Source organism: Carassius carassius, chromosome 29 (assembly GCF_963082965.1).
Source record: "Carassius carassius chromosome 29, fCarCar2.1, whole genome shotgun sequence".
Classification (NCBI taxonomy): domain Eukaryota; kingdom Metazoa; phylum Chordata; class Actinopteri; order Cypriniformes; family Cyprinidae; genus Carassius; species Carassius carassius.
Window position 1 is genome coordinate 4487110 of NC_081783.1, and position 24381 is coordinate 4511490.

The following is a 24381-nucleotide window of genomic DNA, read 5'->3' on the forward strand; positions in this document are numbered from 1 at the left end:
AAAGCTCTTACTCTGAAAGTGTATGGGCATTGTTAATACTGTAATCTTATTATATTTAGAATGAATAAAATGGATTGGTTTATTTGAGTTTATTTTTTATACATAAAGATTAGATGTTAGAAATGCAAGACATAAGCTGGTCACGTGAGGCCATATGCTACACATCAGGAAATCTCTCTATGACTAATACTTTACTAATGACGTGGCAGTAACATGCTTTTAGCATTTTTTTTTTCACTTAAAAGCAAATCCCATGAATGTAGCATTACAACAGTATCCATTCAGAATTTTTCATCATATTATTTTGTTACATTTCTGAAAACATATGCCTATTTTTTTTTAAATGAATAGAATAAAAAAATAGAGCTATATCATTATTTTACACTACCATTTGAATTATTACATTATTCTAGAAGGAAGAATTAAATGTCAGTAAACACATTCATGTTAGACTGTTTCTATTTCAAATGCTGCTCTTAAAAAAAAAATGTTATTCATCATAAAATCCTGAAAACAAACAAAGCATAAATGTTTCTTGAGCAGCAAATCAGCATATCAGAATGATTTCTGACGGATCATGTGACAATGAAGACTGGAGTAATACATCACAGAAATAGATTACATTTTACAATATATTCAAATAGAAAAGTTATTTTAAACTGAAATAATAATATTTCACAATATTACAGTTTTTAATTTATTTTTAAGCATTAAAAATAAGCATTATAGGTAATGAGAATCTCATTATAGGTAAGCTTTAGAGATTTAAAAAAAAAAAAAAAAAGATAAAACCACATGACCAAATAGATCTTTGTAGCCTACACTATTAGACATTTTGACTTTTAGAATAACTGAATCACATCTAACCACGAATAGCACTCTTCCACAACGGCAATATTAAATAGCGCGATGCAAAAAATAAATAAATAAATAAATAAATAAATAAAAACACCTGGTGGCTATACAACACGTAATGCAATTGCTACCAGTTTTCCACCAGTCCAATGTCTGCGAGGGTTATTAAGAATGTAAATCAAAACATGCCACAATGCTGCATGAGTATAGCTCTATAAATAACCCTTATGTAATTAATCTGACTTATTTGGAAGGAAATAATGTGACTCATACAATCACGAAGCACACCATTACGGCAAATTAGCTTTGTAGTGCGTAACACTCACCTCCTTACAAAGACTAGACTCAACACTTTCAAGGCAAAGCTTAATATAATTGTATTTTACACACTGCGTGTCCAAAGGATTCGTTGAAACTGAACAAAATTAATAAATAAATGCTAAAGTTTGTTTGCTTGTTTGCTTAACAAACACGTAACCAACCTGGATTCCATGGGGACGCTGATCCCAAACATACAATTTAATGCATAATACTGTTTGATGTTAAGTACAAAGGTTTGGCCGCCTGAAGGGACAGCGGAGATTTAAAAAATGTTAATTGCATGAGAAGTTCCCTTTTCCCTCTGCCAGCTGTTCGGGAGGAGGGAAGCACAGGGTGGTGGCAGAGAGTCAACAACATCCATGCTAATTCAGCAACAGCAGAACAGAGTCTTCAGCCAATCGGCCAGAGGCCGTGGCAAATGTGAGCCGCTCAGAGCACAGTGTGGCAAAAATGAGCAAACTGTATTAGTGTCCATCTGATAAAGAAAGCCCGAGGAGGCAAGGCAAAAAGGAGCCATAAAACGAACAGCCTCCTGCCTCATAAATAACACTAACATAAATGTCACATGAACTTTATTTCGAAAGCAGGTGCTCTAATAAAGACACTGTTTTAAAAAAGTCGTATCCTCTGCTTTTCCACTCGCTATTACTCAAGCCACGATGACATGCGAGATCTTTCCTGGCCACCTAAACCCACGTCACCTTATCCCTGGGTCTGCCACCGGTACTCTCTCTGTTCTTTCTCTCAATCTCTCTTTCGTCTTGCTCTCTCTCTCTCTCTCTTGTTCTCACTCTTTTCAAATTGAGACGACAAGATAAGCGATTGCCACAGCTACAGCTGCCTGCTGCTCATTGATAAAACCATATCTAATCCGTCTTGGGCTCCCTACGCCTCCGATGCACTCCTCTCACAGTCTCAGAGTCTGTCAACTATCTCTCTTTTTGAACTCTCAACCACGGCGTCAGCTTTTATCAGTGAACTTTTGGGCTAGGAAATGCCACATTGGGGGTCCCATCACGCTCGAGGAGATGACGTCAGCCTTTTCTCTGCCGTTTGACGCCATCTCCAACCGCTCGTGCTGCTGATTATAAATAAATGACATGATTTTTTATCAATCTGGCTTTTGCACAACAGCAAATAATCTTGGGATGAAAGTGCATGATGTATTTTTCATTTTAAGGAGCGCTGGATTGCTCATGTTTATTCATGAGGCTGTCAGCTTGGAAGCTCTCAGGTTTTTTCAGCTTGTGCTTTGACAATAGAATAAATGATAGATTTTGTGTACAAAGAATGGTTTGCTGGAACGGATGAAGTTGAAGTGAAAAGAAACAGTGCGATAAGATGACTGACTTCAGAATTCCCTCTCGGATTTCTCGTATATCATTTGGTGTTTGTTGTAACTGAATTACCCGAGAGCTATTTAGCTTCCAGATAGAGGGGAAAAGAAATATATTACCCCCAAAATTTGAAAAGGTGTCCACGTTGCCAATTAACCCAGTTCCCAAATGACACAAACGACGTGCTCCCATTTACAAGGCTGATTTTATGAAGCCTGAGATGCATCCATTGCAGAATATTAATGAGCAACAGAGCAATCACTTAGCATATGCAAATCACTGCTAGTGTTATAGTTTGTTCCTTTCTACAAGATGATGCACAAGAACGACCCATTACCAAGCCTGTTGTTATCTTCAGCGTATGAAAAAAAGTACACAAAAAATGACAAGGTCAGATATGGAATTATTAGTGTTTGGACTTTGGTGTCATCCAGTGCATGACAGGAATATTACATTATGAAATACTAATTGGCACATAATACTCATCCTCGTGTTGCTCCACAATCATAACACTTCTGATCAACCAGAATACATCAAATATAGCAAATCAAAGCTCAGATGTGATTGCTTGAAGTGCAAGAACAAATCTCATAGTTTTTCGTTTTGTTTTTTAGCACACAAACATTTTAGCTTCCGTTGACAATATTTTATTTACACTATATATTTGCGTTGATCAGTGTTGTTTACATATGAATAAAAGCCTAAATTAAACTTGTTAATTATATAAAAGGATAATATTTTTTTCCTTGATCCATGATTTGATTTTGCGATCTCTTTATGAACTTTATGATGTGTGAACGTTTTTGTGGAATGGCTTTCAGTGGAGGGACAGAAATCATTTAATGTTTCAAAGATGAATGAAATGACATGAGGGTGAGTAAATGATGACAGAATTATAATTTCTGGGAGAACTAACCCTTGAAATCACTTAGGGATGTCCAGTTCATCTGATTCATCTTCAACAGCTCAGGGATCAGTTCAACAGTTCAGTGATTTTATTTGAGTCATCACTCAGTGTGCTTCCCAAAACTCAAACGAAACTTAAACTGTGCAAGTCTTTTCACATCTTCCTTCTGCAGTGAAACAAACATTTAGTTAAGCAGGGCTGTTTATTGTCTTGTTTTTAATTCACTTGCATAAATTACATTGTTTGTTTAGTTTTATTAGCTTAGTGTTTAGTGTAAATTTACACTTAATTATTTTAATTATGTCGCCCAAATATACTTACTGTTTTTGTGCCAGACAAATACTGCTCATTTAAAAATAATTATGTATTCAGATAATTAAATAATTGATAAAAAGCATGTCTCTTTATATATACAGTACACACAAACACAACTACACACACAAATTATATATATACACCTTATTTTTACTTACAAAGTAAAAATACAAAAATACAGTCAAAGCATTTTATATGGAGATATAAAAATAATACTGGGATTTAAATGCATGGATACAGCTCGGTTTGAGAGAACATGTTGCATTATCAGAGACAGCAGGTCGGTTCAACAACAGCTAATCTAAGAGCAAAGACTGGCCATCATGTGTATGTAAATAGCTTGGCAGGAGTGGAGCTGAAGAAATGCATTTATTCTTACACAACACCGTGAGTGTCATAGCTCTGCTGCAGTGCAGAACCCAAAGACATTTGAGCTTCAGTCAGAGACGCTACTGTCTCATTTATGGACCAGACAGAGAGAATATCTACAGGTGTATGCAAGCAATTTATTTCATTCCCGTGCTTTTTTTTTCTTTTCTCAAACTTGTGTTGCCTCAAACAACATAAATAACGCTATGGTAATTCAGCCATATTATTGATGTATAAGCCAGAAAGAGATGAAGAGATCTGTGCTGATCACAGTCCCCCCACAGTTTCCTCATGATGATGCAGAAATGAACCCTGGAATCAAAGGACCCACCAGCCACACCGGACCGTCCTACGATATTTCAGATACTAGGGCTTTCACATCCCCGGGTTAAGGCGAGAATCAAACACAAGGACTGCTTTATATGCTGCATGATGAAGAAGATCTACCAAGCTTACATTCACAAACACCAGTCGGTCATACTAATGGCTGTGCAATATAGAGTAGCCTGGCAGTAAATACTAACTAGCACTTTTGCGCCTCATTAAACAATAACTACTTGAGCAAATAAACACCCACCCTTAACAAGCATTATTTGCTCCGCAAAGCACTATTGCAGAGGGCAGCATAATGTTCACTAAGCAGCAATGTGCCCTACAAACTGTGGGCTATTCTGATCTTGCACCAGCAAAGACTGAAAAACAATCCAAATCAAATATTTCTAGGGAAGAAATTTAGATTTCTTGGATCAGATCTAAATGAATAGATAGCACTTGAACGGAGATGTCCATTGATTTGAAGCATGAAACTCAAAACTTGTGTGGAAATACACAGTGCTGATTTATTCACAAGATACAAACATTATAGAGAGTTCAGGTTTATAGCGGTTAAGAATATCTATCTATCTATCTATCTATCTATCTATCTATCTATCTATCTATCTATCTATCTATCTATCTATCTATCTATCTAAAAATAAAAAATAAATAAATGCTTCCTTGGTGATATATATATATATATATATATATATATATATATATATATACACCAATTTTTTAACAATAGTGTATAAATCAAATTGCTAGAAAGATATATAAAGAATGACTAAATCTGTTTAAATGTGATATAAAAACATTGCTTAGCAGTTTATCAGGCTTGGCTGCATGAAGGCCGTCACAGTCGTGTCCTCTGCCTTTTGCCCGCGCTGCTGCTGTAAATGTGCTGGTAAAGGACAGCGGTCAGTACTTACTGGACTCAGGGTCAGAGTTGCCGTCCCCCTCAGTGCGGCTGTTCGGTGAGGTCTGTTCATAGTACTCTTCCTGAGGGAAGCCCAAGGGCAGAGGCTGGGTGGTGCTGGCACCGCTGTTGGGCTCCTGCTCTCCAAGCCCACTGTCACTGCAGCTCTCCTGAGAGCCGTCCGGGAGGTGAAAGGTCACGCGGCGTTGCGTCTGCTAAAATACACACACAAACACACAGCAGTCAAGCTGAGCAGGCAGTGGCTTCAGGCTTTCAGAACGAAACAGGGGACTTCATTTTGAATATTTTTTCCTGTTCATCAGAGTCACAGCTCTGGGCCTGCAGCTGTATGTGTTTTAAAATAAAAAAAAAAATATTCAAGGTGTCTTATTTTAACACTGTAAAAAGTTAACACATACATGTTACCTTAAAGGTAAAGTGTATAATATTTAATCATTAGTGTCAAACTAAATATTATTCAGCAGAATAATCAAAATCACATAAAATACGAGTATTCAAAATTAACAAAACAGTCAGAGAGAATCAATCAGTTTTGAAATTAAATTAATGCAATTAAATTAAATAAAGATTTTTTTTTACTCAAATAAAACCATCTAATTGAGCACATGAAGCACCGTTTTTTCGACTACCTGAAAAACACACTTTGAGAGTGGAGTGTGCTGGATGGTGCCAAAGTTATTATATTGCCAAGTATCATTGGAAGGAATAAACAAAATCACATAAACATAAACTTCAGTTATGAGATGACTGTCAGCAAGAATGGCAAAGTATCATTTGAATAAAATGGTTCGCGTCACTATTTGAGACACTGGTTCTCCTCTGCTGCTGAATATCGGAGACTCGGTTTCTCCCTCTAAGCATTGTGTTTCTGATTGATAGAAACTGTCCACAGTCATGCAAACTAGTGATTCTTTTTCACAAGGCTCCACTGCTTTCGACCCACTGGCCCAATTTAGTCAGCGGAGGAGGATGTGGATCAAGTAGCTTTAACCAGGCAAATCTAGGAACACTATGTAGATTTTCTTGTTCAAAAGAGGAGAACTTCGGGGCTGAGACTGGTATGTAAGGTGACCTTTTTGCAGTCTTTTAATTTGCTGGCGGTAAGAAGATGGCCACAGGCAAGCGCAGCCTTTACAGGAGTCCTTATAAAACAGGGCGCCTTTATCTTCTTCTTCATCTAATATCACATTAGACTCTAACATGCCAATATCAATTTATTTGCTTTTTCATATTTATGCCAAGGATAGCCAGTGACATTATTATAGCCAAAATGAAAGGCAAAGCAATTGAATTCACAAAGCCAAATTCACTGCTAAGAATAAAAGCCATGATACTGAGATACTGATTTGATTGTGTTTGTTTTTATAGCTCTGAGTATTTCATTTATATGAGTATTCATATTTGACTGGAAATAAAAGATATCTAAGCCATATCCATGCACATGCATCAGTATCAAATACGCTTTCTATTAAAACTCCAGTTTTGAATTAAAAACAAAAATAAATGCAGAACATATTTTCTTATGTTCTTAAAGCATTGCACAAAGAAATCAAGAATCAAATGTTAATCATTACAACATGCTCAAGAGCTCTAGGGAATTTAAACCAGCCCCGTTCGAATACTTCTCTTCTGTCACTATGATACACAAATAAAGGCCTTATTGTGATATTTGTGAAAGCAGAGAAAAGGAATAGCTGTGTGTAAAAAACAAACAAAAAAACAAAGAAACAAAAACACCTTGGCACTAATAAAGAACATGTGTTTCCAAAAGCAAATACACATCTCCAAACCACTTACCATTTCATTTAAGGACTATTGGTGGTTTGACAAAACAAAATCCTTACAGTTGGCATGCTGAATGCAAAGCTGTGAAAGTTCATTATAGTTTGTGTTACTGCCACCACAGAAGCATTTTCAAATCTGAGAAATCAACAGAACGTTGTCAAGAATATCAACTACGGTAAGAACCATTCCTCAGAAGTTATGTACTTGGTTTGTTGAAAAATCTTTTTTTTTTTTTTTTTTTTGGTTAAAACTTAAATACATCATAAAGGAATATGGGACACACTTTATTTTAAGGTTCAATTCTTACTATTAACAAACCATTAACCATGACTTTTGCTGCTTATTCATAGTTAGTAACAGGCGCGCAGATGGCACTAGGGACGGGGGGGGACATGACCCCCCCAGATTCATAGTGACCCGATCCGTCCCCCTCACTCTCTGGTAAACAGAGTAAACAGAGGATTAATCTGAGTTTCCGGTACAGTAGCCTAATAGTGGCGACCCGGCACACCGCTCCTTAAACATGTACTAAATGATTTTTGAAACACGCTTTTGACCGCAGTGTGTCTGAGTCCCAAAACACACTTGTAGCCAATCAGCAGTAAGGGGGCATGTCTTGTCCTGATAGCGAGAAGAGAGCGCTCAATTTGACTGCACAGGACGCATATTACATTACATTTAGTCATTTAGCAGACACTTTTATTCAAAATTAGCATATTAGCAGATCGACTACAGATTGAGAGAGATGGCAGATAAAAAAAGAGGGTTTACAATCAGGCAAGAGGTAGGACCCGCGTAAATATTGGAGCAGCTTTCCAGCGGTGGAGAGAAACTCAAGGATTGGGAAGGGCTCGAATTGGACGCCGAGGTTTCTTTTTTTGATAGGTGAGTGACGTTGATTTTGCGTTGTTTCACACAACTTATCCATGTTGGCTTTTGTTTGAATTTACTTGTGTGTCATCTTCCCTTGTTTCCGCGATCGTCGTTGCCATGCTTGCATATGTACGTGTGGGGTGAAGATTTCAAAATAGGGGCGAGGCACGGTGGCCGAGAGAGCTCAACTTCACAAAACACATTCAAATAGAAAAAGCACCAGCAAATTAAGAAAACATCTTCATCAGTTTGACAGCACAGGTGCTGCAAATACACGCAACATAACGAAATACAAAAACAAGCTGCAAATGCAAAAAAATTTTTTGAGTATTGATTACCATTTGTATAACCACAGTTGTACAAATACCATGGTTAAACTATGGTTAGAGTAGTAAATCCATGGCTAATTTGTGCATGATTACAGTAACCATTTTTGCTTGCTTTTTTTAATATAATAAATGCATTTATTAATTCATTCATTTCAACAGTAAAACCATAGGCTATGTTTAGATTTTGTAAGGTAAGTTGTAAAAGTAAGTTAGCCAGCTTACATAACCGTTCACAGTTACAGTAACTGTGTATTTAGTAAGCTTATTTAGGCTAATAATATCCACACACAAAAAAAGCTAAGTAATCGTATGACCAGGATTGTTAAAATAAACAGAGATCTTTTCAGAGCACACATTGATAAATTATGTCCCAGCCATATTTGTCACTTTACGGTTCCCTTAAATATTTCTGATGTGGTCTGTGTTTTTGCAGCACATTTCTTTATTTGTTTGTATTGTGAGTATTTGCAGCACGTGTTTTCAAACTGATGAAGATGTTTTCTTAATTTGGAGGTATTTTTGTCATTTGCAGCACGTTTATCTCTCTCGGCCACCGTAGCAGGTCCTGTTGGGGTATGGGTGTGTTTGTTTTGGTGCTAAAGAATCGGGTCAGGGCAGACGCAGGCTGAAGCACAATAATAATCTAACCATTACTTTGTACCCACCTTCTCATTACATGCTGTTCTGTTGTCAAAACACACGACGATGGCGCTGCCACTGACATTAGAAAAAGTTAGGAAACTTTTAAATCCAAAGTAGGTTTACTTATGCACTCAATACTTGGTTGGGGCTTCAGTGTGGCGTAGCATGAAGGTGATAAGCCTGTGGCACTGCTGAGGTGTTATTGAAGTCCAGGTTGCTTTGATAGCGGCCTTCAGCTCCTCTGTATTGTTTGTCAGATGTTACTTGTCTTCCTCTTCAAAATACCCCATAGATTCTCTGTGAGGTTCAGGTCAGGTGAGTTGGCTGGCCAATCAAACACAGCAGTATAATGGTCAGCAAACCACTTGGAAGTGGTTTTGGCACTGTGGGCAGTTGAAAAATGAAATCAGCATTTCCATAAAGCTTATCAGCAGATGGAAGATGAAAGTGCTTCCAAAAATCTCCTGGTAGATGGCTGCATTGACTTTGAACTTGATAAAACACAATGGAGCAACACCAGCAGACATCATGGCTCCCCAAATCACCTCTGACTTCAGAAACTTCACATTGGGCTTTGGATTCTGTGCCTCTCCAGTTTTCCTCCAGATTCCAGACATTGATTTCCAAATGAAATGCTAAATTTACTTTCATCTGAAAAGAGGACTGTGGACCACTGGTCAACAGTCCAGTTCTTTTTCTCCTTACCCCAGGTGAAATGCTTCTGATGTTTTTTCTGGTTCAAGAGTTGCTTGGTTCAGGAATGTGACAGCTGTAGCCCTTTTCCTGAAGACGTCTGAGTGTGGTGACTCTTGATGCGCTGACCCTAGCTTCAGTCCACTCCTTGTGACACTCTTCTAAGTTCTTGAATCGGCTTTTCCTGATAATCTTCCCAAGGATGTGGTCATCCCTGTTGCTTGTGCACCTTTTCCTACCACACCTTTTCCTTTTTTTTCGCTTCCGGCTTTGCTACCGTTCGGACGTTCTAGCTTACTGCTCTGCGCTTTGCTTCTTATTTCTGTACTTTTCTCTGATTTTTCTAAGATTTCTACACCAGCAGATCAGCACAGTGCTCAAACAACAGATTTTTGGCACAAACGCTAAAATTAAAAACTCTTTGGGACTGTAATAATACTACAAAAAGAAAACTTTGCCTCCCACTGCCAGCAGCTTACATTCCAGAGAGGGGAAAACAACTGCCAACATTCAAACAGAAGAGAGAAAAAATGCCTCCTGTTGGATCTACTTGTTGCATGAACTGCTGCAAACTTCTACAAAGGATTGTGATTCTTGAAACAAAGTTACTTGCTGGAATTCCAAAACAGACGGAACACTTAGCAGATCATCGTCATGGACCTTCTCAGCATTCAGCCGGTGAGTCCCACGAATCTTATGGATCTCAACAGTTTATACCAAGTGAAGAGGAACAAGCCGAAACTGATCGCCACACTAATCAATGGCACAAACAGGGAGCGAGACCCAAAGGAACACGAGACATCAGATTGTCACGAGTTTCTCGCATTGCTGCCGTAGCTTCCTCTACCCCAGATTCGACTATGACAAGGCTTGTGAATACTGGCATTCAATTGCCCCCTATACATCTTGAGAACAGATTTGAAGCATTAATGAATGTGGGTGAGGAATCCCCAAATGTATTTAAACATCGATCTGATCAGCCAGCAGCTAACATCGCTACTAACAGGCGCTCAAGGATGAGCAGACAGCGGCTTTCAGCTCAGAGCACAGCCGAGCCAAGGACTCTGATAGTGGGTGACTCTGTTATCAGAAACATCCGTAGCAGGACTACAACAACATGCTGCCTTCCTCAAGCAACGGTCTCTGATGTGAACAAGGAACTTCAGAACATTCTAATGAAGCACAAGACTGCAAATCGAATCATTATCCATGTGGGGAAGAATGATATTCGGAAAGAGCAGTCAGAACTCCTTAAGAAGGACTTCAGTGAACTCTTTGAAACACTTCGAAGACTCAAAGTTCAGTCGTTCATCAGTGGACCACTCCCAGCAAGGGGAACAAATATGTTTTCACGGTTGCTTGGGCTACAAAGATCTTGTAATATAAAAGGAGTGAATTTCATTGACAACTTCAATCTTTTCTGGGGCCATAGACAGTTGTTTAAACTGGATGGCCTCCACCCCCAAACAAACTTGGTGCTAGAGTGTTAAAGGACAATATCTACTTTTCCCTCCGTCATCCTTCAGCAGAGTGTGTCAATCCATTCAGCACACACACACCGGGTCCGAGTCATCATGTGGTTGACATATCCCACAAGGACACTGATAACACCACACAGCCAAAACAAGCACTGCTCATGGACACTATCCCGACTGAGCCCTGCCGACTGACCTCCTCACAGACTGACTGTGATGTATAAAAACAGCTACAAGATTCAGCACCCAGGGATTACTTTCTGGATAAACAGCCAGGGAAGCCAGGACAACATATCACAGCCACCGGAAACACCAGAGACACAGTCCATCTCACCAGACACATTATCACTTTCTCCAGCATCTCCACTTCTGTGCTTCTCACAGAAAATGGAGGAATTGGTGTATGCTGGGACTAAACTCTCTCACTCATTTGCTGCAAGCCTGCAGATATCACAAAAAAACGACAGGCCCCAAAACCACCAAAGCCTGTGGTCCCTGCTCCTGCGAGAGCTCTTCGACCACTGCCACAACGCCAGGGCCCAAACCCTCTATCTGCTGAAGGTGAACCAAAAACAACTGATAGCAGCTCTCAGTGATATGTGTCGGGTCCCCGCTATAATAACAGCAACATTCACAAATGCCTACTGAACAAGCGGGAACCCAGTGTGCCTGTAGCTTTCTCTATTTCAGTTTTATCACGTGATAGAAAGTCTAAGGCCATCTCAAGCCGAAGGGCAAACTCATCTAATCTGCGGCCTATTATGCATCAAACTAAAATTGATGTAAAGACACAAAGCACAGCCATTAAGTTAGCATCTTTAAACATTCGCTCACTAAAAAATAAATAATTTCTAATCAATGACTTTATAACCACAAACAATCTGGATTTTATGTTTCTAAACGAAACATGGCTTGAAGACAGCTGCAATGCAACAGTCCTTAATGAAGCAGCCCCTCCTAACTTCACTTACATGAGTGTCTGCAGGACTGTTAGGAGAGGTGGGGGTGTAGCTGCTATATTTAAAGATGTCTATCAATGCAAGCAAGTGTCATTTGGTCAGTACTTGTCTTTTGAATATCTAGGGATTGTGCTGAAAGGTGCTCCATGCATTCTGTTTATTGTTATTTACAGGCCTCCAAAATACTCTCCAGCCTTTGTTGAAGAGGTCACAGAAATGTTATCAATGATTTCCTCAGAGTTTGACTGTTTTGCTATTGCAGGGGACTTTAATATTCACATAGATAATTCAGAAAACAAAACTACAAAAGAAATGATAACGGTTCTAAACACTTTTGACTTGACTCAGCATGTGCATGGACCCACACACAAAGGTGGACACACTCTAGACTTAATCATCAGTAGGGGTCAAAACATTTCATCCATTGTTATTAAGGACATAGCACTATCTGATCACTTCTATATTTTCTCTGATATTTTGATGTCTGCTGCAACTGAATCTAGATCGGTCTCTGTCAGAAGGAGATGCATAAACGAGAACACAAGTGTACTATTTATGGAGGCTATATCAGAATCAGAATCAGAATGAGCTTTATTGCCAGGTATGTTCACACATACGAGGAATTTGTTTTCGTGACAGAGCTCTGCAGTGCAACATAACAGCGACAGAACAAAAAACACAATAAGGAATAAAAAATACAAAAAAATACAAATAGGTGGGTAAGGATTGACAATATACAAATTGACAATGTATGGCAGGTATATTAAAAAGAGCATTTATGTATGTACATGTATATTATGTGGAAAAATTGTAACTGTACGCTAAGTATGTGTGTTGGATAAATAAGTGTATGTGTATATAAATATAAATATAAGTAGTATAGTGTGTTCCATGTATGTACATGTATATTATGTGCAAAAGATTTACGTGTACGCTAAGTATGTGTGTTGGATAAAAAGTGTAGTGTATATAAATATAAATAGTGTAGTGTGTCCCACAGTTATTATCAGCTGTTCATAAGATGGATTGCCTGAGGGAAGAAACTGTCCTGTGTCTGGTCGTTCTGGTGCTCAGTGCTCTGTAGCGTCGACCAGATGGCAACAGTTCAAAGAGGGAGTGTGCTGGATGTGAGGGGTCCAGAGTGATTTTAACAGCCCTTTTGCTCACTCTGGATAAGTACAGTTCTTGAATAGATGGGAGGGTTGTACCGATAATTCGCTCAGCAGTCCGGACTACCCTCTGTAGTCTTCTGAGGTCCGATTTAGAAGCTGAGCTGAACCAGACAGTTACTGAAGTGCAGAGGATGGATTCGATGATGGTGGAGTAGAACTGTTTCAGCAGATCCTGTGGCAGGTTAAACTTCCTCAGCTGGCGAAGGAAGTACAACCTCTGCTGGGCCTTTTTCACAATGGAGTCAATGTGAATGTCCCACTTCAGGTCCTGAGAGATAGTGGTGCCCAGGAACCTGAATGACTCCACTGCAGTCACAGTGCTGTTCATGATGGTGAGTGGGGGGAGTGCAGGGGGGGTTTCTCCTGAAGTCCACGATCATCTCCACTGTTTTGAGCGTGTTAAACTCCAGGTTGTTGAGAGTGCACCAGACAGCCAGCTCTTTAACCTCCTGTCTGTAAGCAGACTCGTCACCGTCCTGAATGAGGCCGATGAGTGTGGTGTCATCTGCAAACTTCAGGAGCTTGACAGAGGGGTCCTTAGATGTGCAGTCATTAGTGTACAGGGAGAAGAGCAGTGGGGAGAGAACACAGCCCTGGGGAGCTCCGGTGCTGATTGTACGGGTGCTGGATGTGTATTTTCCCAGCCTCACTAGCTGCTGCCTGTCTGTCAGGAAGCTGTTGATCCACTGACAGAAGGAGGTGGGCACGGAGAGCTGAGTTAGTTTGGGCATGAGGAGGTTTGGCATGATCGTGTTGAAGGCAGAGCTGAAGTCCACAAACAGGATCCTCACATAGGTCCCCGGTCTGTCTAGGTGTTGCAGAACATAATGCAGTCCGATGTTTACTGCATCGTCCACAGACCTGTTTGCTCTGTAGGCAAACTGAAGAGGATCCAGCAAGGGTCCAGTGATGTCCTTCAGGTGGGCCAGCACCAGTTTTTCAAATGACTTCATGACTACAGACGTTAGAGCCACAGGCCTGTAGTCATTTAGTCCTGTAATTTTGGATTTCTTTGGGATGGGGATGATGGTGGAGCGTTTGAAGCATGAAGGGACTTCGCACAGCTCCAGCGATCTGTTGAAGATCTTTGTGAAGATGGGGGCCAGCTGGTCAGCACAGGATTTCAGACAGGCTGGTGTAACACAATATGGGCCTGGTGCTTTTTTCCTTTTCTGCTTCCTGAAGACCTGGCGCACCGCATCCTCGCTGATCTGTATTGCAGGTGTGGGGGAGAGGGGGGATGCAGGAGGTGTGAATGGTGAGAGCGCTTGATTGGAGAGGTGTTCAGGGTGGGTTGCAGGAGTTGTGAGTGGTGTGAACAGTTGTTTGGAGAGGCATTCAGGGTTGGTTGCAGGAGTTGTGAATGGTGAGAGCGGTTGATTGGAGAGGTGATCAGGATGGGTTGCAGGAGCTGTTAATGGTGTGAACGGTTGTGTGGAGAGGCATTCAGGGTTGGTTGCAGGAGCTGTGAATGGTGTGAACGTTTGTTTGGAGAGGCATTCAGGGTTGGTTGCAGGAGTTGTTATTGGTGTGAACGGTTGTGTGGAGAGGTGTTCAGGGCAGGTGATGGGTGTTCTTTCAAACCTGCAGTAAAACTCGTTCAGATCGTCTGCCAGTCGTTGATTTTCCACAGTGCTGGGGGGTGGTGTCTTGTAATTGGTGATCTTCTTTAGACTTTTCCACACTGATGCGGAGTCGTTCGAAGTGAACTGAGTCCTTATTTTTTCAGAATAATTCCTCTTTGCCACTTTGATCTCCTTTTCCAGTGTGTATTTAGCCTGTTTATACAAGACATTGTCCCCCTTCACGTAAGCATCTTCTTTGGCCATATATCTTTAACACCAAGCATTTCTGCAGACTCTGTTGATACTCTCCTTGATTCATTCAACTCAAAAGTTAAGAATGTTATTGATGATATTGCTCCAATAATAATCAGTAAGAAAACAAACAGACAGAAATCAGTTTGGAGAAGATCAACAGCAGTTCAGACTATCAAATCAAATCAAATAATTACATTTATCTGACGCTTTTATCCAAAGCGACTTACAATTGCTATATATGTCAGAGGTCGCATGCCTCTGAAGCAACTAGGGGTTAAGTGTCTTGCTCAGGGACACATTGGTGTCTCACAGTGGATTTGAACCCGGGTCTCTCACACCAAAGGCATGTGTCTTATCCACTGCGCCAACACCACCATCCACAGACTATGAAAAGACAATGCAGAAAAGCAGAGCGGATGTGGCGGAAGACAAAACTTGAAATTCACTATAGCATCTACAAAGACAGCCTTCATGCTTATAATGTGAAACTAGCCACAGCTAGACAGAATTTCTTCTCAAACCTTATAAACAGTAACTTAAATAACACTCGTACTCTTTTTGCCAATGTTGAGAGACTGAAAAACCCCCCAAGTCAGATTCCCAGTGAAATGCTATCAGACAGCAAATGCAATGAGTTTGCATCCTTCTTTTCTGAGAAGATCATCAATATCAGGAAGGCGATTAGCACATCCTCAAGTAATGCAGAGGTCAGACAGATTAAGCCACAATATCAAAAAGATACTATGTCTATTTTTGAAGCAATTGATAGAAAAATTCTGGAAGACATAGTGCAGCACCTAAAATCGTCAACCTGCTATCTTGACATACTTCCCACATTTTTTTTCAAAAATGTGCTTAACTGCTTAGAAGCAGATCTTTTAGAAGTGGTGAACGCCTCACTTCTTTCTGGGACATTTCCAAACTCCTTAAAAAATGCAGTTGTTAAGCCCCTCCTGAAAAAGAGCAATCTTGATAACACCATTTTGAGCAATTTTAGACCAATATCTAATCTTCCTTTTATATGTAAAATTATAGAAAAGGTCGTTTTTGATCAGCTGAACAAATACTTAAACTCAAATGGATACCTGGACAATTTTCAATCTGGTTTTCGACCGCATCACAGCACAGAGACAGCACTCATTGAGATAATAAATTATATTCGCTTAAATTGTGACTCTGGCAAAATATCGGTGCTGGTATTGCTAGATCTCAGTGCTGCGTTTGACACTGTCGATCATAACATACTACTAGAGAGACTGGAAAACTGGGTCGGGCTTTCTGGGATGGTACTCAAATGGTTCAGGTCATACTTAGAAGGGAGAGGTTATTATGTGAGTCTAGGAGAGCATAAGTCTAAGTGGACGTCCATGACATGCGGAGTCCCACAAGGGTCAATTCTTGCACCGCTCTTGTTTAGCCTGTATATGCTTCCCCTAAGTCAAATAATGAGAAAGAACCAAATTGCCTATCACAGCTATGCTGATGATACCCAGATTTACCTAGCCTTATCTCCAAATGACTACAGCCCAATTGACTCCCTCTGCCAATGCTTTGATGAAATTAATAGTTGGATGTGCCAGAACTTTCTTCAGTTAAACAAGGAAAAAACTGAAGTCATTGCATTTGGAAACAAAGATGAAGTGTTCAAGGTGAATGCATACCTTAACTCTAGGGGTCAAACAACTAAAAATCAAGTCAGGAATCTTGGTGTGATTCTGGAGACAGACCTTGGTTTCAATAGTCATGTCAAAGCAGTAACTAAATCAGCATACTATCATTTAAAAAACATTGCAAGAATTAGATCTTTTGTTTCCAGCCAAGACTTGGAGAAACTTGTTCATGCATTCATCACCAGCAGGGTGGACTATTGTAATGGGCTCCTCACCGGCCTTCCCAAAAAGACCATTAGACAGCTGCAGCTCATCCAGAACGCTGCTGCCAGGATTCTGACTAGAACCAGAAAATCTGAGCATATCACACCAGTCCTCAGGTCCTTACACTGGCTTCCAGTTACATTTAGGATTGATTTTAAAGTACTTTTACTCGTATATAAGTCACTAAATGACCTAGGACCGAAATATATTGCAGATATGCTCACTGAATATAAACCTAACAGAGCACTCAGATCATTAGGATCGAGTCAGTTAGAAATACCAAGGGTTCACACAAAACAAGGGGAGTCCTCCTTTAGTTACTATGCCACCCGCAGTTGGAATCAGCTTCCAGAAGAGATCAGATGTGCTAAAACACTAGTCACATTTAAATCTAGACTTAAAACTCATCTGTTTAGCTGTGCATTTATTGAATGAGCACTGTGCAATGTCCGAACTGATTGCAATATATATTTTCACTGTTTTTTTATTTATTTTATTTTATGTAAAATCATTTTCTAACTGTTTTAAATTCATTTTAAATAAGTACAGTTTTAATAATTTTAAAAGTTTTAAAAATTGCTTGTTTTATTCGTTATTATTTTTCTTCATTACTATTTTACTTTCTTTTATGTAAAGCACTTTGAATTACCATTGTGTACGAAATGTGCTATATAAATAAACTTGCCTTGCCTTGCCTTTTAATTACCTGTCTATGAATATATTTTGATACAGCACTCTGTGAACAGCTAGTCCTTTCAGCAGTGACCTTCTGTGGCTTACCCTCCTCGTGGAGGGTGTTGATGATTGTGTTGATGATTGTCTTCTGGACAACTGTCCAGTCAATATTCTTTCCCATAAGTGTGGTTGCATGTTCTGAACTAGCCCAGGAGGTACCCTGTATTTATACTCAAAATTAATCAAACTATTCAAGCTCAAAATAGAGTATAAAAATTTTTGAGATACAGAATTATTATTTTTTTTAAGCTGTAAGTCATAACCATCAGAATTTAAACAAAAAAATATTGAAATATTTCAGTTTGTGTGCAATGAATCTAGAATATAAGAAAGTTAGCTTTTTTGAATTAAGTTACTAGACCTTTTCTATGATACTCAAATTGTTTGAGATGCAATTGTACTGTCGTCTATGACTGAGCTGGTGATTTTTCTGGACTGAATTTTTTTTTACTGCTGAGCAGCTTGGTCCCCCCAAGTTAAAAAATCCCATCTGCGCCCCTGGTTAGTAATGTAGAATATGGTCATGCAGAATATATGCTTTGTAAGTACTAATAAACAGTCAATATGTTAATAATAGGCATCATATTAAGAAACTAGTTAATAGTGAGAATTAAAGTGTTCCCAGAACATGTACCCTTTTTTTTTTTTTTGCCCTCAATAGTTAATTTTAAATGGCCCTATGGATCGACAAATAAAAAATGACAAAATATTCCATTTAGCCATCATAAAAGCTGCATGGATAAAAGAATAAGCAAATGATGATTAAACATTTTTTAGATGTAGTGTATCACATCACGCCACTGGCAAACTCAAATGTAAAAACTGTCTAAAGCGATATTACTTAACTTTATGTTATCAATTAGCTTAAAAAAACATGAAACTTATTTAGCATTTACAAATGACAGCGAGAGTGATGAAGATCTAAAACTGCTGTGAAATGTTCTATAGTTCTATAGTTGTATGTCATCAGCTATCTGGGCTCTTCTGAGGTTAATTTCTCACTTTAATTATGGGGTTAGTCAGTGTGCTTTCACAACTCTGCTGCAGAAAGCAGCTTCTGACCTCTGAGTGTGACGTTAGGTGCTTCATCTCTGATCCGAGCTGACAGAACAACAGATTGTCACTGGGGAATTACGCTATCTATAATTCAGAGGCCATGTAGTCACAATAAGGCATAAACTGAACTTTTCATGATCCTGTTTAACATAAACCATACATTAGCTAGCTTGATTTGCATCTGTAAAACGGTTTATTTGCTGCTTTTGAAATGTAAAGTAACATGCATATGATCACCAAACATGTCTTGTACATGTCTTGTCTCCTTTTTTTTTTTTTGAAAAAAAGGCTAGCTGGATTCATTAGATGCCTGCAGTCCAAACACAACTGGTCTGAATCTTGAATAAGTTATCAGTAACTGCATATTAGACGTCAAAAGCTATTTTATCTGCTCTTATTTCCTTTTCTCTCTTTTTACTGAATACTTAATCAGGATCTGATTTGAATCATCATAATGCCCCTTAAGGGAAATTCATTGCAATTTAGTTGACAACAGTCAGCTCTCCAGAAATGTGCACAAATATCACTTTAATGCTTTTAATTGCTGTGCTTATTCCAAATCTACAGTCATAATTGATTAAATACAGCTGTCAAGGACATTTTCAGGAGAATTTACAGCCACAAATCTTCACTCTCTATTATAAGTCTAAATGGACCGCAAAAAGCAAATGAAAAAGACACAAGAACACTTAAATGTTAATTTTGCGTTTTTTAAAGACATTACATTTCTGAATACTTTCAATGCAGACCACATATTTGTACCTACATCGTAAATGTATGTTTTTGAATGTCTAAATACACTTTTTCAAATCTAATTTTTCAAATCTAAACCATAAAACATTTTACTTTAGACATTTCCACATTTTTTTTTTGCAAACTTAATCCAAATGGGACAAATATCTAATTCATTGTATAGTTAAGAGACTAACTTTTACTATTAACTAGTCAAAGCACATACTGTATTAATGTCGTATTCTGCATTACCATATTTTAAATAACTTATTTCCCAAATGAACAACTACCTTAATAACTATTAATAAGCAGCAAATTAGGATTTTACTGATGCAATAGTATTAGGTAATAGTGAGAAAAGAAAAATCATTATTCTATAAACACTTAAAGGAGTTGTAAATTTTGGTAGATGTAAAAGAATTTATGTTTTGGATACTGTTTTAATGTCTGTCTTAACATACGCAAATTTTTGTGTTTCATCTTCCTGTCTCCATGCGGGTTAAGGTGTGTATGTATTGTGAAACATTATCACTTGTTTAAAGACCCATGCCAAAAATCCATAAAACAAACACAAGCTGCTAGAGGAGATACCAAGACCAAACAAAGCCTGTCCAACAGGATAAAACATCGCCATCAAAAGTATGTGCATAGAGATAAAAAAGAGGAGAAATAAGCCAAGTTCTGTAACAAGCCAACTCCTGCCAAAGCCCCTCGCCGGTGGCGACCCAGACAATGTGCAGATGGGGCTGGATTGCTCACTGAGAGAATTAGATGGTGCTTATATTAACATGAAGAAGAGGGAAGAAGGACATCAGCCGCTCTGCTCCAGAGGGAAGTCACAGATCAGTGCACTGCCATGTCCTTTCTTCCAAGCAAAGTCACAACATCACTGTTATTCACAAAGAAGCCAGGTATCTGTGGACCACCAAGCTCATTTGGAGTAACATACTGTCGCTGTTTGGGATTTACAAGCCAAAGCTGCACATCTATATAGAGGGTTAATAGAAGCTATAAAAACAAGCTGTGAAAAACCTAATTCCCTCTGCATTGTTTAACAAACAGGATCTCAGGTGCTGCGATTTTCAGAAGGAAAAGAGATTTATCCACATACTGGGTATGTAAAATGCGGGTTTGATACAGCAGACATTTGCTTACTTTGAAGAATATAACTTAAAAACTAAATAAAAATTTACTTCTGTTAAAAATATATTTAATAGTATAATATGATTAAATATTATATTATATTATATTATATTATATTATATTATATTATATTATATTATATTATATTATATTATATTATTAGCAGTAGTAAATGTTATTAGCAGTAGTAAATGTTAGTTTATTTCACAGTATTTTTTATTCTTTTTTTTTCTTCAAAATAAGCATGTCAAATTAATTTAACCACATATTACACAGCCAGTGATAATATAATATAATATAATATAATATAATATAATATAATATAATATAATATAATATAATATAATATAATATAATATAATATAATATAATATAATATAATTTATCAAGGATGCATTAAACATTGAACAGTAAAGACATTTATATATAAAAATATACTATTTCAAATATGTGCTGTTTTCTTTGGAACTATTTATTAATCAAAGAAAATTGTTTAATTATTAATAATAAAAAAAAAGTTTCCACCAAAATACAAAAAAGCACAACTGTTTTTAATATTGATAATAACAAAAAAAAATGTTAACTAGAATAATTAAAATAATTTCTGAAGGATACATGGTAAAATAGAAAAAGTGTTTTTTTTTTTTTTTTTAATCTCACAGCATCACTGTTTATTACAGAAGTTCTAAGCGGCCATGCATTATAAATTTTTTTCCTTTTTGTTTTCTCATTATAACGACTTAATTTTCTTGTTATCTCGACATAACGAAAGTCGTTTTCTCGTAATAAAGACTTATTTTTCTCGTTATATCGACACAACGAAAGCTTGTTTTCTCGTTATAACGACATGACAGTTTTACTGTTGCTATAGTAACGAACTCAACTTTTGTTTTTGTAATTAACATGTTTAAATGGCAACACCGCGAACACAGACGGAGTGCCTTCAGAAGGATGCAGAACTATTCTAAGATCTTGAGCTGCTTGGATTAAACTCACTTTTTAATTTTCCATTTATTTTAAATAAAATTATATATAATTTGTAATTTTTATTAGTCATTATATGCTGTGGCAGATATCATGTGCGTTACAAGCTTCTGTTTGAAAAGATCGTTCATTTGCAGTGAATGTGTGTGAGTGCAGAAAAAAAAAATGATTACAACATTATAGAACAAAACTGAATTAAATTAGCCTATGCATTTTACATATACATCACATTTCTCATCAATATGGTTAACAATAAAGATTAATAATCAATCAATAATTAATAATAAAAGCACAACACAAATAGCCTACATCGTTAAATCCTGTCCTACTGTAGATACGCAGAACATTTCTGCTTATTAACTACCTAATCATGTGCCTAAAAGAAGCACAAATAAAGATATAGGAGGAAACAGAATACAGTGACATCAACCTTGGTTTTGATAATCAGTTATGACTCAGAACGCGTTAGTGAAACTCATGCATCTAGCAAGAACTTAATACACAAAATAATCATGTTGATTAAAGCATTTAACATTTATGAATTAATTAAATGTCAGTAATGAACAAGACTGCACAAATTATAGCGATCACGAGGAAGGTCCGCGTACAGTAAAGTGGACAGTGTACAACACCCCATCAGTTATACTCAGGTCTATAGTGCCACCTGCTGGCGCAGTTGTGTTACTAATTAGAGAAAATTAAGTCGTTATAACGAGAAAATTAAGTCGTTATAAACAGAAAACGACTTTCGTTATGTCGAGATAACGAGAAAATTAAGTCGTTATAACGAGAAAACGACTTTCGTTATGTCGAGATAACGAGAAAATTAAGTCGTTATAACGAGAAAACAAAAAGGAAAAAAATTATAAAGCATGGCCGCTTAGAACTTCCGTAGTTTATACTGTATTTCTGATCAAATAAATGCACATTAGTGAACAAAAGAAACTTCTTTAAAAACATAAAACAATAATAAAAAAAACACTAATGTTTTTATTTTTTTTTTCACACACACACACACACACACACACACACACACACACACACACACACACACACACACACACACACACACATATATATATAATTGGTTCTCTGAAAGCTCTATGTGTTAAATTTTAAAATATACCCTGACTACTCATCTTTGGAAGGGTGGGCTAGTAACAATTCCATGAATAGGCTTACAAATATGTGAGCGCTCACGTGGAGTGACCCAATGAGCTGCTGCAGTCGCTTCCCATCATCCCGGCTCTGCAGATCCAGGCAGGGGTGATCTCCAACAGTGAAGTACCGTGAAATAGCATTATGGTTAATTTTTTCTCGTTTGCTGCTGCTCATGAATCAGTAAGGCACCAACAGCAATCTCTCCAGATCTGCGCACAAGCTCAGCTCAGAAACATGAGCCGCCTCTCCTCATTTTCACTCACTCTCTGCAAATAAACTGCACATTCAAGAGCTGAACACACTGACATGCTTGATTTTGAGACTGGGGAGATGTTGTTTTAACCCTTTGCTTTGACCAAAGTTCTACAAAACCACAAAAGCAACCAAATGAATCATAAGACGAGCTCTAAACCAAACCACATGTGTTTTTACAAAATGAATAAATGAGTTACGTTCTAAAAAAAATACAAATGAAAAAAGACAAACGACCAGCGAGTGCAAAGGTCAGCGACAGACTTGTAGGTTCTCATCAGCTGAAAGTGAAAACGCTTTGTCTTACCTCTCTTTTTGTTGCCAAAGGGCTCAGTGAAGTTTGTGAGTAATGACATTGAATTTAGAACAACGGAGATTAGTTTTAAGAACATTGCTTTCATGGTACCGCCGCTCACAGGGACAGCAGGTTATGACTACACCTCAAACGATTAAAAAAATACACGACAACCGCGTTCAAGGGATTTGAAGTTGACATGGATGGCCGCCTCGAGAGCAACATAATTAACTAAATGCCGAAGATTACAGATCGCTCTAATCATAACTTTGTGCACGCTGACCCTGGGTTAGCACTTCATGATAATGAAAAGATCATCCATGCTGGGGCAAGCACTTCAGAAACAAAAGACAATCTCCAACCCTTCCACGCGTCAAGAACACTGATTCACAAGGCATTTGCAAGTGACATTTGCTCAGAATAACGTTTGCTCTTTTGAAGGAGCAGAATCAGAAAATTGCTTGTTAAATCTGTTATAGTTCTGACAACAGCTGATTGAAAAAAAGAATAAAAAGATAGAAAAACAAGTTAATTAGGCATGTGATGGCCAAGGCACTGAAGTCATTACACTCTTAACTATCCTGAAATTCTAAGCAAACCAGAGGTTACTAATGAGTGTGAGCCATTCAAAAGAACACGATTTTTAAAAGTACTGAATCATTAAAGGTGCCATGAAAACAAAATTGGAGTTCTGTGGCTTTCCATTAGCTTTGACGCCAAAAACACTGAATTTAAATGTTCACAAATTTCAGATATGTATTTGAAATCACAGTCTTTCTCATTTGCTTCCCAGGCGCTGCAGTGAGAAAAAAAATAAATAAAAATAATAATAATAATAATAAAAAAGGCTGCCCACTGCTCTGTTTGTGTGTCCACTGTGTGCATGTGTGTGTGTTCACTACTCACTGCTGTGTGTGTGCACTTGGGTGAGTGTAATGCTGAGGACAAATTCTGAGTATGGGTTACCTTACTTGGCTACACATCATGTCACTTGTGGGAAGGAAAAAAAAAGAAGATACTGATGACTCAGCCTGCACTGCAG

The 24381-nt window shown here is 38.0% G+C and overlaps 1 protein-coding gene across 4 annotated transcripts in view; it reads right to left on the bottom strand.

The window, feature by feature from the left end:
- LOC132109445 (protocadherin-11 X-linked-like) overlaps window positions 1-24381 on the bottom strand; it is a 183045-nt gene that overhangs the window by 54770 nt on the left and 103894 nt on the right. For all 4 annotated transcript variants that reach the window (XM_059515514.1, XM_059515513.1, XM_059515516.1 and 1 more), the window contains one exon: window positions 5352-5553. In XM_059515514.1, coding sequence (XP_059371497.1) covers window positions 5352-5553 — 202 coding nt within the window. The remainder of the gene's footprint in view (window positions 1-5351; window positions 5554-24381) is intronic.